Below are 16,224 nucleotides of genomic sequence, written 5' to 3' on the forward strand. Positions count from 1 at the left end.
CCTCTGGTACCTGAGCCGATCGAACTGTTGAAACTCACAGCCCCATCTCATGCTCTGTCGTCTCTAATGAGCTAAGATTGAGATCTGTCTGTGTGTGTAGCATGGAGGAGGGAGCTGCAGATAAGTGCAGAGAGTTCATCGAAAGAGCATTACAGTATCACCATGACAACCCGGAGGCTCTCCAGCTTATGGCCAGTTACCTGTTTAGTACAGAGAAAATCCAGGTCAGTGCATGCACACACACAGATGACCCCCCCCCACACACACACACGGGCGCGCTCCGGCTTTCATCTCACGAGCTTTTGTTCTCAGAGTGACACATGTGCGTGGAAGAGCACGGAAACGGGCCTTTCGCCCACCATGGCACCTGCGCTTTAGAGCTGCGTAAGTAATGCGCCCGAGGCCCCCGGGATCTCTGGAGATCACGTTGACACCTCGTCGGCGAAGCTCCGCAACAGTGTCTCGCTGCAGAACGTACCGGGGCCTTCGGCTCGCGCCCAAGGCGCACCTTGAAAACCATCCAGCTCGCGTGTCGAAAAACTTAACTTGCTGCAAAAAAAAAAAAAATAAATAGTTTGTCAAGTCAAGTCGGAAATGATGCCTCTGTGTTTGGGAGATCCCCCCCCCCAAAAAAACATTTAGACACTGTTAAACTCTGGTTTCCTTTCAGCTAATAATGTTTGATCGGGCTCATCATCATCATCACACACACACACACACACACACCCTCTCTGTGAGGACAAGAGCAGGCCCAAAAGTTCGAAACAAGAGACGGGAGTTTATTGAACACTTCTGAAATCACACTTCTTTTCCACAACAGAGGCGGTCGCCTACGATTTCTACTGGAATCAAACAGATCTGGTGGAAAGAGGAAGTTTGAAGGCTTTAATTGGCAGCATATGCTATCTGACGCGAGCGACAAACCCGGCTTCGCAGCCCCTCCCCGCACATAAACACCGCAGCCCCTCCCCCCCCACGCCACCCCCTGTCCTCTCGCAGCAGACATGGTGACACGGAAGACGCCTGGTGATTTATGATAAGAGAGCGCCATGGCTGGACTAAACCACTGAGAGGAGACGGATGAAGGGGAGGAGGAGGAGGAGGACCTCCTATTCTCCTTCAATCTTCGCCCAGCGAGAAGCTCGCCGCAGCCAGTTAGTGGTTTTTGGGTATTTTTTAAGGGATGAAGCGAAAAGAGGAACGAAGGGTGAGATGGAGCAGCTCCTTCTCAGCTCTCGCACGCGCGCACAAACGCGCGCACGCGTACACACACACGCTGGAGCCGATGGGAGGCGAGGAGAGGAGCCACATCAGAGCTCAGCCCTGCCTCATTATGGATCTCATGGAAACTGTTTCTGCGCAAAGTGTTTCCACATGTGCAGCTCCTGATTCATCCCAACTGCTTTATTTTTTCTTTTTTATGTGCATACAGTATTCACACTCACACACACACTCACACACACTAACCATTCGCACACACGTTTGCATGCACAAACAATTACATAGATGCACATAAACATGCACCGACACACACAGAGAAGCATAAATATGTAAAGAAAACGCACTCAGGGCGGATACGTGTGCAGGACTTTGCTGAGTTTGTCGAAAGTGAGGCTTCGAAGTGCAGAAGCTGCTGCATTTAACAATATTTACTGAAGAATGCTGTTTCATAACGTTACCCGCAATTCCAAATTCAGTTAATACACATATCTGGTTTGAAATGACAGCTTAATTTACCACCGTTTAATTTCTCAAGTGGCGCACTGGTTATATTCAATTATTCTACAAGCCACACTCTAACACACGCACATTTTAAGGATGTGTCATTGTTTAGCTTTAATGTTTAGTGCGGGGAATCCTAACTGAGTGTGTGTGTGTTTGTGTGTGTTTCCAGGCTCCTCGGACCTGAGCCCGTTCCCCGGTCAGTTCGAGCGCCAGTTCCCGAGCCTCTCCTCCATCACAGACAGCCGCTTCTCCAGCCCCCGCATGCACTACCCGACCACGTTCACGTACTCCCCGCCCGTCACCTCGGCCATGTCGCTGGGCAGCGCCCACTACCACTACCTCCCCCCGCCGTACCCGGGCTCCACCCAGAGCCAGAGCGGGCCCTTCCAGACCAGCAGCACGCCCTATCTGTACTACGGGGCCTCCTCCAACTCCTACCAGTTCTCCATGGTACCCGGCGGCGACCGCTCGCCCTCCCGGATGATCCCGCCTTGCACTAGCGCCTCCACGGGCACCTCCCTGGTGAACCCGAACCTCCCCACCCAGACGGAGGGAGGGGTGGACGGGGACGGGAGCCACAGTAATTCCCCGACTGTTCTGAACCCCGGAGGACGCATGGATGAGGCCGTCTGGAGGCCGTATTAAAAAGAAAACGCCGGGGGAGGAGACGGAGAGATAAAAAGTCAACTGATGTCGCGGTTTGAAAGCACAAAAACCTTTTTTTTTTTGTATTTCAAGGAAAAGGGGATTTTTGGGGCTCTCGTCGGCTATCTCTACCTTCTGCTGCGAAACAAGGCGGAGATAAAAGCGAAAAGAAAAAAAAAAAAAACTAAAATAAAAGAACAGACTTGCGCCGACTTGTCTTCCTGGAATGTGTTTTGACCCCGGCGCTACAAAGGGAGTCATTCTCACTGCAGCGAATGAGACAAACGGTTCTGGTTCCCTCGGCCCGAGCAGATGAGACGTTACTTCAGCTGAGGGACGCTTCACCCCCATTTATAAAAAAACAAAAACAACAAAAAAAAAAAAACTGCCTCTTTTGTATCGAGTTTGTACTTCATTAAGGCTTTTTCGCAGAGCGCGTTTTTGTACGACGACAATATCGAGATGCAAGTTAAGCACTGAGTAGCAGATGAGGAGCGTTGACCTGAAAAGGTGTGGACAATCATTTTTTTGCTTTAAACCGATTAATTTATCTTGTATATTGTGGGTGAAACGTTGATGTAGATTGAAGCGTTTTCTTAGTGTTTTAACTTATAAAGCCATAAATTATATATTGTATTTGAAACTTGAGTCGAAGAAGTGTAATCTGAATATTTTTGATGCGTCTAAATGACTAAGTTAAAATATGTTTTTGTTATTTTCTTCTTTTGGTTTGTCTTTTGATAGGTAATTTAAGAGTTGAACTTTTTTTTTTTTTTGTAGCACCCAAAGATTTAAATCACTTGCAATATGAAATCTAATTTCCAGAGTGTTGCAACACCGCTCCAACATCTTCGCAAGGCGTCGACACACATTTGGCTTCGAAATAAACCTTTGGTATTTATTGAGCAATAACTCGCGTTGTGCCTCTTGGCAACCTATCATTAGCTCCAGCATCAGTGTGTGTGTGTGTGTGGGGGGGGGGGCATAATTATCCTTTTAAAGAATCTTTGCTTAATTTCTTTATTTTGTCTCATCTGGCATGCACTTACACATATATATATATATATTTTTAAAGTTCTTGTCAAAATAAGAGCTGGTTCATCCAAATGGGGTCCAAAGATGTTTTCTGGTGGTGCGGCGGCGCCTGCTGGGGGCACTTTAAAGCGTCGGGTCAGACACGAACTCTTCAGGACTGGAATTATTCCTCGGACGATCCCCCAGATTTTGATATATCTGCTCCGTTTTTCTTCCTTTCGCGTCCAGCCCGGCTGAGAGCTCTCTCAGGATTATAGCGTACGCATGCCAAGTCTATTCTCGCTGTCATATCGTGTGGGAAACATACACAGGTCTGTGGTATTTTTTAAACTCAGCGGAGGGGGGGCGTCTACACGCTACTGCACTGGACAATTTTTCCAACTGATTTTTTTTTTCCACCCCCCGCATTTAGATATGTTTTTCTCTGTCCGCACATTGAAACCCTGAAATACCCATTCAGCACCACTAGGGGGCGAGATCTTCCACATTAATGACATACTGTTCTTAGCCTGGCTAAAGCAAAGACTCTATGGTGTAATTCCTGGTTTCAGTACAGGTTTTAAGTCCCGCCCCCTTCAGTTGTGACACCAAAGCCCTTTTCTCCGGGTCGACCCAGCTCGGGTTCAGGATCCTGCCTGCTTCCAGCTCAGTTCTCAGGATCAACCCGAGCAATAATTTCACATCAGCAGACTGCAGGTCACTGATTGTCCTGGTAGTCTATGTCACCGGATGAGTCATGACAGCGGCTGCTTCAAAACAGCCATTTTCTACCGCCACCCCTACTTCTTTTTATCCAATGTTTTTTTTAGTAACGTATGCCTCCTAAGTCCTTCGGCTCCCTTTTAACTTGCCTACGACTGACCGCAGAGCAAGCAGCGAGCAGACCATGACCTCCATGTCCTCTGTTGTTGGCTGTCACCAAAAAACTGACAGCAGAGGCGAGTCGAGCAGCCTCGCTGTGACGATCCCACCCACGTCAGAGACCGTGTAGAATAGAATCAGGGGCCAGGCGGGCGGCGCGACAATCGAAAGGCAGTTTACGATGGCGTGTGGGTCCTGAAGCCCCGCGTCGCTAGTGTGCAGACGGGTTCCAGAGACAACACTGCGTGCAAAAACAGTCAAGTTAGCAGGCCTGGTTACTTCTTACTCAATATTTCACAGAAGTTTTTGACCACAGCTGGTAGCAGTAAGCAAAGATATTTAAGAGTCCCGGTCTTTCCAGTGTTGGAGCGTATTTTTTCTTCATTAGAACTTATTTGGTGTCTGGTTCAAGATTTAAATGTTGTGGTTTAAACTGGTTGCTGCATATGTTTTTTTAGGAAAAACTTCAAATTTTAAAACTAGTGATTCGGTTCTGCAATTTAGATGAACTATTAAAAACCAAAAACAAAGGTTTAAAATTAGTTTCACTTTTGTGCTGTTTGCGTCTATGAAATATCAGTTTTCTACAAGTTTAATAACAAACATTTATGCTGAAAAAGCTATGGATAAATAAGAATAATGCTCCGACGTGCAAAGAGGTCGTCAGAGTTCACAGTATCGCCCAAGTACTTCAAGAGGTACTCCTCTCCGCTGTGGAGATGATACTGGGACACGTTTTCTACTAGTTGTGGTCAAAAAATATTGTGAAAAAACAACTAAGACGTAACCAACACCGGTTTTTACGTTTGGCTCTTCGGCCGAGCTGGATTGGGCCCGGTTGGTGGACGTTTTTAAGGACAGCGCGATTCGTATTTTGTAGCTTGTTGATTTCTCTTTCTCGCAGTTTAAGATATCCTCCCTGCTCTCAACTACTTCAGGACAAAATCGAAGTTTATTGGAGACGGGATCAGGCTGAAGCGGAGACGCTTGGTTTGTAGGTAATGCTCGTGCACAAATGAGGCTGCTACGGCAACATTTTTGAAAACTTTTGAATGTTTTGTTTTTTTTTAATTTCCAGTAAGCAAACTATTTGTTTTTTTACACCAGAAACATTTTGTTGTGTGGACCAGAGGTGCAACTGCAGCAGAAAAACATCCACTGTTGTGTAGTGTAGACAGGGCCTTTAAAAAAGAGAGAGAAAGAAAGATAAAAAAAAGTGTGTGACATTCCTACAAATCTTTATCTCCCGTTGTTGTTTTTGTTGTTGTCTTAACACCGCAGCTTCTTGATTCTAATCTCTCAGCCTAAAATTACTCTCTAACCCAACTATTAAAAAGTGCCGGGGTTCACAGGGAAAAAAAACCCAAACAAAAACAAAAACAAAGCAAATCTGGGGGATTGGATTCAGCTGCTGGCAGCAAACCGGTGACCAAAAAAAAAAAAAAACGATGATGGGAGACTTGTGTATGTTTGCTTCATAAAAGCACTTATTCCTTGTTTTATTTCGAGCAGCACTTGCGGCGGGCTGCCAGCAGAGCTCGTGGTTTTGGTCCTGCCGCTGCAGACGCAACACACACACACACGTACTCACACATTGGCCAAATAAGCCATTTATGCTGGAGTTGAATCTGATCTTTTACAGCACTTGTATTTGTTTTAAAAAGAAAGCTTTAAGCTCATGGAGGTGATACAGTGACCCATTTAAAAAGGAGGCTATCCTAAAATCAGAGGTTTTTATTGAAGATTTGCACGCAGTCGACACAGGATGTTCTGAACGTCATGTTACATTTCCTCCTCCAAAAGGAGAACCTTTATCTTTTACGAAGGATGATTTTTTAAAAAAAAGTCAATTCCTCATTAATTTCCCGTATGTAACCTGCTTCCTTCTTTAAATTAAACTGTTTACACATCAACGCAGCACTGACATCCCACTCCGTGCTTCGCGACTTTTCATTTTTTATCTTTTTTTGGGTTTTTTTTCTTCCACCTCGGTAAACAGGGGGTCATCAGTTTTCAAATGTTGGGTTTTCAAACAACAACAACAAAAAAAATAAATAAATAAAGGAAGTCATAAAACTTGTATTATTTAAAGATCAACATGTATAATATCCAGGAAGTGTACTTCGTCTCGCTCATATGTAAAGTTTACGTGTTTCTTTCCGTCTCTGCGCTCCGTTCTCATAACCTTCGCTCAGGAGGCGGGTCTAACGGGGACTCTTAGACGTCTCGCCGGTACGTTTCGTAAAGATGATTTTTTTTTTTTTTTTCTCCCAAGGGACGAACAGACCTGACAACAGTGAGTGAAATTGGCATTGTGATTGTACATTTTGTTTATTTGAAAAATAAAATTGGTATTTTGTAACTTATTCTTGCCTTTGGAATGTCTTTTTAAGTTTTTCTCCACAGATTTCTTTTTATTTAAACCCTTTAAAAACAAAATGTTTAACCTTAACACCTTGGGTGAAACAATATTTAGTAACATGAAATATAAAAACTGTAAAATTCGCTTTTGCTCAATTTGTTGCTTAAAACAGCTTAAATCGAAGCTTAGATTAGTTCATGCAGACACTGGTTTAGAAGTCCTTCCATCAGGGTCAGTTTTACACATTTATCTGCATTGAATTCCCTGTTTTTTTGGGAGCTTGGATAGCGGCGGCAGCTTGGGGGGGGGAATGAGGCTCCTGACGGTTTCAGGTTTGCGTTCTCGGCCGTGTCCCGTAACTCCGGTAAAGAACTCCGGAGGGATGGCGGAACCTGGACACCAGGAGGCACATTAGCACGATGTCCCCCTCACCTGCACGGGGAGGAAGGCATCAGCACCGGGGCAAGGCTCGGTTGGTGTTGAGTTTTTTGGGGGGTTTCTTTTTTGGGCCCTGGTAAAGCGTGCGGGTCGATGCCGGCGGTGAGGCACGCCTGGGGTTTTTACTCCAGGTTGGAAGGCTCCGTCTTCCTCACGTTATGCAATCAACGGGAAAATGAGAAGGGAGAATTTATGACGAGAGAAAACAGTGTTTCTGTTTAAGGGCAGAAAACACAGACACAGCTGACAGCCCAATACAAACTGTTTACTTGACCTCTAGAAAGAGCTGCTGAGGCGGGAAGTGATCCTCAAGGGCCTCATATCACTCAGAGAGCTGTATATCGCTTCCTATGTTTCCGTCTTCACTAACAAGGCTGTGTGTGTGTGTGTGTGTGTGTGTGTGTTCTGCCTTTGAACAGGAATCCGACCATCTTGATTTCTCATTTACTCCCAGAATAAACTCAATTCATCGTTCTCGTCCAGCCGTGGGCCTCAACTGTTGAATCAGCGCGAAGCTTCGACCTCCCTGAACCTCCCTCTGACTGTGCTGCCCCCACCCCCCCAAGTCTCAGAGGAAAACTCCCCTGAAGCGGAGCCTGTGCTAAAAAACTTAAAAAATTATTTTAATGGCGCTGAGATGCCACCAGCGCTGTTGAGAGTCTGCAAATTGAGTCAACAATAACGGTGTGCTTTGGCGCACTCTGGTGGCATTTGGTGAAAACCATATGGGACCCACTGGGGGGGGCGGGTTGCACCTGTAGGGTTTCCAGCCCGGCTAAAAGGCAGCAGAGAGCTGTTTATGTTAGCAGGACAGTTGCAACACCCCATATTTCTCCTCCAGACACGGCTTTGCCTCCACAGATGACTGCCAGATATGAAGTGAAACAAAATGCTCCTAAAATGTCGACATTTAATGAGCTGTCCCCCCCCGCGCTTTTTAATTTTTTTTATTTTTTGGGGGGCGGAGGGAGCAGCTGCTCCACCTGCTACATTACACCGGTTTGCTCATCACCGAGTGGTGCGACGGATATTTCAGCGTTCCGGTTCAGGTTTTTTTTATGTAAACAAACAAACAATAAGCTTTATAAAGTAGTGTTAGCTTGGGCCTCATTTCAACAGGACTGATGAGCGAACGGCTAGTCTGAACAACTCAGATCTCTGACATTTCATAGTTGTTCGAGCAAACCCCATTTTGTATAACCGGCATGAACAGCTGCAACACCTTTTAAGATTTGAGTTGTTCTGGGATGGAAGCAGCCCTGTTTGGACTAGCCATTAGCTCATCAATCCAGTCAGAATTAAAGCCTCTTTCTCCAAACTGAGGCTGTTCAAAGCACTGTGTGCAGCAGGTTAGATAGTAATTGTTCATTTTCTTTCCAGACCACTTCAAAAAAATCTGGACATCTCGTTGTTTTGGAGTTGCCATTAGAGTTGCAGATTAAAAGCAATCAGCCGTAGGGACATTTACATCATTTTGTTTTTAAATTCTCCATATAAATTTGACCAGGTGAGCGTGGCAGCCATCGTGTCTGGTTCTGCTTTAAACATCTGCCCTCCGCGGCTCGTGTCAGAGGCGGATTTTACGGCTCAAAAGTTTTAAAAAAAAAAGGCTTTCTGCAGGCGAAGCAGTGATTTACGGAGTGAGCGCCTGCCTGACGGCGCGTCAGGATGCGCGTGAGGGCAGCCTGAGGATCCAGGGTTATCCGACACGTGGACGAGTGAGCTGGAACGGAGCACGGAGTAAAAGAGGAAAAAGAAGAAGAGGAAGAAAAAAATAGTTCTGACCCACCAGTCGGTATCAATACCTGACATCATCATCTCACATAATTAGCACAGTGTCCACATCCTTCTCCTGTGACCGAGGAGCATTTCATGTGGTTCTCAACTGGAACTGAAGTCTTAACCATTAAATCAAACCGGGAGCGTAAGTACTTCTTGGCTCTTCTTGGCTCTCCTGTCCGCAGACATGATTAGCCCCCTTTCTCCGCTCCGATATGTTTATTGTTATCGTCTTAATTTCACCCTGGCTGTTCAAATACTGCGCGGGCGAGAGGCGATCACCTGACCACCCCGGCTCAGACGGACCGCTCTGAAAGGCCCCAGCGGGCCACTCTCGGCCTCCGGGGCCGTCGGGGTGCCAAGAAGCGTCTCTGGCGAGGTCGTCAGTCTTCTGCCGAAACCACAGGCGCGCGCCAGGCAGATCAATAATCCCCATTGAGCTTCACCACAAGCCCCTCAAAGCTCCGAGGACGGGTGAGCGGAGAGGAGTTCGGGAGCGGGGGCTTGGGGGGGGGACTCACTGGGAACCTGATACTCTCTGAGGCACTCGGAGTGGAAGGGATGAGGGACTCGTCTCGGGCCGGGCCCCGTTCCTCTTTTAAACATGCTATTATAAAAAAAAAAGAGCTTCTGATGAGACTCTTCCTCCTGGAGCTTGATTGTTCTCAGATCAGATCTCTCGGTCTAAAAAAAAAAGGGGGGGGGGGTTGATGGGGACGTCAGAGCCCGGGTTTTACGAAAAACAGACTCTGGTTTTTCTTCAACGCTGAAGTTTTAAGCAAAGATGGGGATCTTTGGATGTTGGGGATCACTCTTAGCTACCTCCGCACCAAACCTCAGGTCCTTATCAGTAAAACTGACAGAGTTACAGACATTTTTGTGTGTGTTTAGGTCAGATGGCTGTGGCAGCCATCTTAAATCAGGTTGACTAAGAAAATTAATTAGTTTCGGACGTATGTCCATCGTTTACATCTTGCAAGTTTCAGTGAAATTTGTCCATTGGTGCATGAGATATTTTGCTAACAGACACCAGCAAAAGCATGACTGCACATCTTTTTGCCTTCCAGCAGGGGGCGATAATAAAACCTTCATCTCTAAACTGCTGATGGGTTTCTTTGTGAACTGTGTGCTTCAGGTTCTGGGGTTCTTTTGCAACATTTCCATTAGTTTGAAGTTCAGGACTGTGACTCTGCAACATTACGCTTGTGAGACTTTATTGTTTTAATTAGTTAGCTGGAAAAGAGGCCTGAAACCTGGTGATAAACTACCTGGGTTCCTCTAAGTCTATAACACAGCTCGCATCTTTGTGGCAGCCATCTTTAAATCAGGTTGACTCAAAAACTATTAAGTTGTAGATGATTTCGGAAAGTTCGAATAATATCTATCCAGTGTTTTAGGAGATTATTGCCCACCCCTCAGCAGCGGGTGACAATAAAGTTTTTCTACTAAACCAAATTCAGGGAAAAAAATACAAAACTAAACCTCAGCTCAGACTGAAAAGAGTCTCTCTCGGGTCCAGCCTCTCTAATCGGCAGCAGCTAAAGCTGACTCGCTCCTCTGCGGTGCGCTGAGACCTACATGACAGTGTTTTTCAAACCATGAGCCCGGCCCCCTTAATTGGATCACGGCGCGGCTCCTGGTGGGTCCTCGAACGTCAGGCGCTCCAGTTTGTTTTAATCAGCGGAGGTCTCAAACCGAGACTCGATTTACACGAATTCAGGCCTGAGCTAGAAGAGCTTTACTGAACGCGGCTGAGTGTGCGAGTCCCTGTCAGCCCCCCTGGTCCGGTGGGCCGAGCCAAGGCAGGGCGACTGGTAGATCCGCCGGGAGGCAGATTAATGTGGCCCGCCAGGCCCCACGAGCAGACGTGTTTGACGTTAATGCTCCACTGTATATTATCCAGCTCGCAGACATGCTTGGATGTGAGCGATGGGCTCCAAGGACAGGGATGTTTAGGTACTAATTACCAAACAGCAAGGCACAAGTCTCGCTCCATATTTCCTTACTCCTGTGGAAACACTAGGCAGGCTCCATTTATTTTCCCTGACTGTTGTTTCTGGCACGGCGGCGTCTCGGTAAACACCGCTTGCACCGCCATTGTAAATCCGACAGGCGCAGATCTTTCAAGTCAGGCTCCTTTGAGGAAAAATGGAGACAGATCGAATGGCGGCGCTCGGGTTTTCCGTCTTAATGAGAGAGTGGAGAAGAAGGATGGCGTTTGATCCCTGGCATGGAAGCCTCTATTTAAGCCTGTCAGCGGTCATCACTCTCTCTCTCTGCTCTGGATCTGGAGAAACAAACCTGCACCGCTGGATTTGATCAGCTCAGTCAGACCCGCTTTAACCCCCTTTTTTTTCCTCTTTTATTCGCTCCTGCAGCTACATTCGCTATCGCTTTCCCGTCGACCTGCGCGCACCCATTTTGATTGATCACCTCAGCGGAAAACAAAAAGAAGAAGAAGAAAAGGCCGAAACAAATCTGTGAAAATATTATTTTATTTGCAAAGCTTTGCTTTGAGCAACCTTCTCGAGTCATCATGCTCCAATTTCATATCATGAGCTTGTCCAAAACCATCCAGGAGCCTCGTGGCTCGTCGAGGAAGTCTTGCAAACGAGACTCGCCAAGCCAAACACAAAAAGCCCCCAAGACAAGTTTCCACTCTCTCCTATTTAGAAGCTTTTTAAACTTTCACTTTTAGGCGGCGGAATCGTCAGAGAAGGGGGAAATATCCTTCTGTTGGAGGGCTAGAGGGCTTCTCACCGTCGTGGACCTGGCCTGGAAGACGCTTTTCATCGCAGCACTAATGGCTCTACCTAATCAGGCCTGATTGGGACGGCTAAATAAATAGTGTCTCCATTTAAAATATCATGCGGTAACTTAAGACAAAATCAATACCCGGGCTGAATACTTACAGCTAGGGGCCAAACAAATGTCTCAGCTCTCACTGCAGTGCATTTGTCATAATATCAGTGACACTGGCTTGGATTTCTGATTCATTCTAATAGAGGCACAAAGCTGAGTAGTTTTACATGTTTTAAAAAAGGCTGGGATGCAGCAGGTTCATACACGCGAGCAAATCAGACGCAAAGTTTGTTCTCATCTCTCAGTGGGATAGTCTGGTCACTTTCGAAGTGAGATTCTGTCACGTAGTCATCAGCACCTTATCGGTCGTGACGTCAGTTATGGAGCAGAGAGTGTGAAGAACAGGGCCAGGCTAACGGCTAGCCAAATGAGGGCTAACAGCAAAAATTAAGCCAGCATTCAAATGTTAGCCTAGTTTTAGCAGTTAGCTGATATTAAACCTGATCGGCGTGCTTAAATCAGTCCAAAATGTCACTTTTTTCCAGAAGACTAATACGTTCGGTTGAGTAAGCAGCAACAAACGGAACAAACGGTCTCGTGCAAAAACGTACAGGTTTAATATTCGCCAACGTGGGGTTTGTTCACGCCGATATTTCGTTTTCGAGAAAGAATTGTTTTGGCTAGAAATGAGCCAAACCATGCTAGCCATTAGCCTGGCCTGGAAGACGACTTCTGCCCTTTCCTCCACAATCTGTGCACGTTAGCTAATGGAAGTTGCTTTCTATCGTGCTAAATAAATAAATATTGACTTTAACTTGAGTTGATGTCACAGCTGATGAGGTACTAACTATCAATAACTGTCCGACAAAACTTTAGAGGTTGGCCAATTTGAGTTTTCCTACGATCGATATACAGCACAGATTTTTTCTTATTTTTTACGCTTGGCCAGTTTGTATTTTTCATCTAACAAAATATAGCAACATATAAACATATTTTTAACAACTTTAAGAAGGACTTATACACCTAGCGATAAACTACAGAAGAGCATTTGTGGGCTACAGTAGACTGGTCGCCTATTATCAGCCAATCGATCGGGTTATCTCCACAGAACATCACTTCAAAGATGACCAGACTGTCCCTTTAAAGCCACTTTCTGGGTGGATTTTGTTCCTTCAAACGAGCGCTTACACTTATCTTCTCAAAGAAACTCAAACTCTCAGGAGTTGCAGTGAATCTCAAGGCTCGCATAAGCTAAAGGGAGCGACAAAAAATAACGAGAAAAAAAAAAACTCTTATAGGACCACTTATCGTAATGAAACTGCAAAGTGGAGTGCTCAACGTCAGAAAGCATTTAGCATTAATCATCAATCACAGATGAAACGAGGTGTCTCCCCAGGAGCCGGAGCTAGATAATAAACACAGGAGTCAGACTAGACTTCTGTGGGCTTGGGAATAAATAAAGTGAATGACCTTGACATCAGCAGCTAGTAAAATATTTGGCTGTGTGGTGGAGCTCGTATGAAAGAGAGCTTTGTGTTATGAGGAATAAATACAGACAAACACAATCGGGTTTGAGTGAAAAGAGTTTTGTCAGACGTTTCACGGCAGCGGAGCGTTTGAATCGCGCCTGATTTATCCTCTGCCTCGCCTCGTGTTTTGCCATGTCTGCCTGCGTGATTGAAATACCATACACAGAGAGCGCGCCGAATTATTGCAATCCATCACATCTGGAGCTGGAGGGAGACATCCGACCTGTTTGCTATGACAGACGGAGATCTTGTGTTTCTGAAAAATGCCACAGGAGGAGACTTCAAGAAGACAATCATATGCACAGTGTGTTCAGAAGTGTATTTCTTTTTTTCCTTTCTTTTTCTTTTCTTTTTTTTTTTTTTATTTAAAACGTGTTGCTCATTCGCTTTCGCCGGAGCTCGGCTCAGAAGCCGGCGCGGGCCTACTTGGCCAGTCTCCTCGCCACGTCCCTGTAGGCGTTCTCGATCTCAGAGTCGGCGGTGCAGGTGTTGGTGAACTCCTCCCGCGCGTAGGCGTTGTTCAAGTACCGCCACACGCCCGCCATCTCGGACGGGATGTCGTAGTTGCGGTACTTCTTGGCGACGACCTGGAAGAGACGGCAAAGCACGGGCTGAAGCAACGCTGGCGAAGGGGGGCGGGGGGTGGTCCGACTCTGGGACCTTTGGGATCAGAAATGCATTTGAAGGCACTTCGAAAGGTTGAAAATCCATTTTTTTGTACATGGCAGCACTGGAAATGTTAAGAAAAACCACATTTATTGAGAAATCTTTGGGGTGAATGAAGTGCTGGAGGAATAAAAACGGCATTACATTACCGTCTCTACTCGAACCTTTTTATCTAACTCTCTGAAGAGGGTTTAGTGGTTCTACTTTTAGTGGAAATATTTCAAACCGATCATGTTCTTGTGGCAAAATTAAGGAAGATTTTGTTTCAATTAAGCAACCGATTGGTCGGTCAGCCAAATAAAATGGCTGATTTTCTTTGCCGTTTTTTTTTTTTTTAAATAATTGGTATGGGCCATCCCTGAGCCGCATATCTGAAGGGCAAAACAAGGCGTTGCTTAGGGTCGCTTCTCACTGATTGTGGGAAAGTTGTGTGGAAAAACAGACGGGAACCGTCAGCCCCGGTCCCGCTGAGAGGTGACTTCTGGCGATCAGGCGACCGGTGAGTCGTGCTGTGACGTTTCGTGCGGCCAATTTTTGAAAACCACGGCCTGTTTTCGTGTGGCTCAACTTTCAGAGCCGCATTCTTGTTATTCCGTTGCTCACCTCGGCCCTTCCTTGTTTCCTCGGGAGCCCCACCCTCCATGTTTCTGATTTGATTCACTGGTCGCAGGGTGTCCAAATGCAGCTCCAGCACTCTAAGATTTACGGAAACTGAACTAAGGAGGCATCAAGACTGCTCTGGGGAAAAGAACCATCACACAAACCTGTTCAAATTTCGAAGGGCTTGGTTGCGACTCAGGCAAAATCTCGGCGAAATGCTTCATGACATTTCACCGGTTAGCCGCCAACAGTCACCGCCCAGGAAGACACTGACTTCACACCTTTTCCCAGCACGCCACCAGCAGACCCAGTCTAGACTGTTTCACCAACTTCATGCTTTACTTTTAGTCTTTACTCGTCAAACATAGTTGCGGCTGTGGGTCCTGACCAAGGGTATAAAAATAAATACCCTCAAAATACCCTCAGCAACAACATAAATCGGCCTGATTTACCCTGATTTCCAAAAATCGGCATCTGAATCAGCCACTGAAAACCTGAATCGGTCCGCCTCTACTATAAAACCTAAGATTAGTGGATTTCATACAAACTTGAAGTTCACTGTAGCTCCATTATAAATGTGCTTCAGTAAAAAAAAAAAACTTTTTACTCTACTACATTTATTTGACAGCATCACTTATTTAGTTATTTGTTCACTTTAAGGGAGACAGTTTATTACAAAGCACCAGTGGATGTTTTAACATATGAGGCCGAATCTTTTTTTTTTTAAAGTCTTGAGTAAATTAAAAATCTACGAGCTTCATTTACGTGCTGCAGAGTTTATAGCCGAGCTGCTGCTTTGGATTGTGTTAGATTTCACACGTGTTTTTTGATAAATGAACGGTCAGAATCACTAATAGCAGCGTTACTAATAACTACCAACGAAATGAGACCACCGAGCGTTGCATCACAGCCAAAACATTTTGACTCATTTAAAAAATAATCCCTTCCAGGATCGCAGAGCATTCAAATTTGGATTTTTGCAGCTGCGAAGCGGTGTATTGTAGGAGCTGTCGTGAGTGGGTAGATGTTTACGAAAGACCAAATCATTCAGCCGTGACGCATCAGCGTTACACAAAACAGGCAACAATTCAGTGAGCATTTCTAGAGCTTTAAAAAACAAATAAATAAACTGAGAAAGAAGCTTTCACTGGGTGGAAAGCTTTTCCAAAGTTGAGGGGGAAAAAAATCATTCATTTGGCGTGACTCTGAAAGAAAAAAAAAGCTTATTTTACCTTGACTATGTGCAGTTTGGGCAGCAGATTGCAGTCTGCCAGAGTGAGCTCGTTCCCGTCCAGGAAGCCTCGCTTGGAGGCCTTCTCCTCCTCCATGCTGTTTGCGTCGATCTCCTCTGGCAGAGGGCCCGTCAGGTAGTCATTGAGCTTCTTCAGGGCCTTGGTTAGACCTTTCTCCAAACCTAAAGAAAAGCAGAAAGACGCACAGGATATCCTGAGGGGCTGGTGTGACAAGTGCCGTGGCTATCCCACTAGATGGCAGCACAGCAGATCACATTTAGGCGTCTAGGCCTTAAAAGTTGGACTCTGCTACCACCTAGTGGAGACATGTAGTAATGACTTCATGTTTTGTTTTGGGTTTTTTTCCCCCATGTTATGTTCTGGGTGCATATGTGAGTGTAAATGAGCAGCTCACCCTGGTTGGCCTCAGGTCTGGTGTTCTTTATGTAGGCTGAGAACTTGGCAAAGATGTCATTTCCAGCTGTGTTGGACTCTCGGTGCCTGGCAGCCAGTTTGGGATACCTGAGGAGACGTGAGAGGGGGGGGGGGG

The 16,224-nt window shown here is 45.9% G+C and overlaps 2 protein-coding genes across 3 annotated transcripts in view; one reads left to right on the forward strand and one right to left on the reverse strand.

Annotated features, from left to right (window-relative positions):
* The window catches only part of runx2b (RUNX family transcription factor 2b), a 49,977-nt gene extending 43,345 nt beyond the window's left edge, over positions 1 to 6,632 (forward strand). The window contains exon 7 of the mRNA XM_037981702.1: positions 1,895 to 6,632. Coding sequence (XP_037837630.1) covers positions 1,895 to 2,370 — 476 coding nt within the window. The 3' untranslated portion in view covers positions 2,371 to 6,632. The remainder of the gene's footprint in view (positions 1 to 1,894) is intronic.
* Positions 6,633 to 13,466: 6,834 nt separating this feature from the next.
* clic5b (chloride intracellular channel 5b) overlaps positions 13,467 to 16,224 on the reverse strand; it is a 14,816-nt gene continuing 12,058 nt past the window's right edge. For both annotated transcript variants that reach the window (XM_017409264.2, XM_017409265.3), the window contains exons 4-6: positions 16,090 to 16,196; positions 15,675 to 15,856; positions 13,467 to 13,763 (exon numbers count right to left, since the gene is read on the reverse strand). In XM_017409264.2, the coding sequence (XP_017264753.1) occupies positions 13,599 to 13,763; positions 15,675 to 15,856; positions 16,090 to 16,196 (454 nt within the window). In that variant the 3' untranslated portion in view covers positions 13,467 to 13,598. The remainder of the gene's footprint in view (positions 13,764 to 15,674; positions 15,857 to 16,089; positions 16,197 to 16,224) is intronic.

Source organism: Kryptolebias marmoratus, linkage group LG19 (assembly GCF_001649575.2).
Source record: "Kryptolebias marmoratus isolate JLee-2015 linkage group LG19, ASM164957v2, whole genome shotgun sequence".
Classification (NCBI taxonomy): domain Eukaryota; kingdom Metazoa; phylum Chordata; class Actinopteri; order Cyprinodontiformes; family Rivulidae; genus Kryptolebias; species Kryptolebias marmoratus.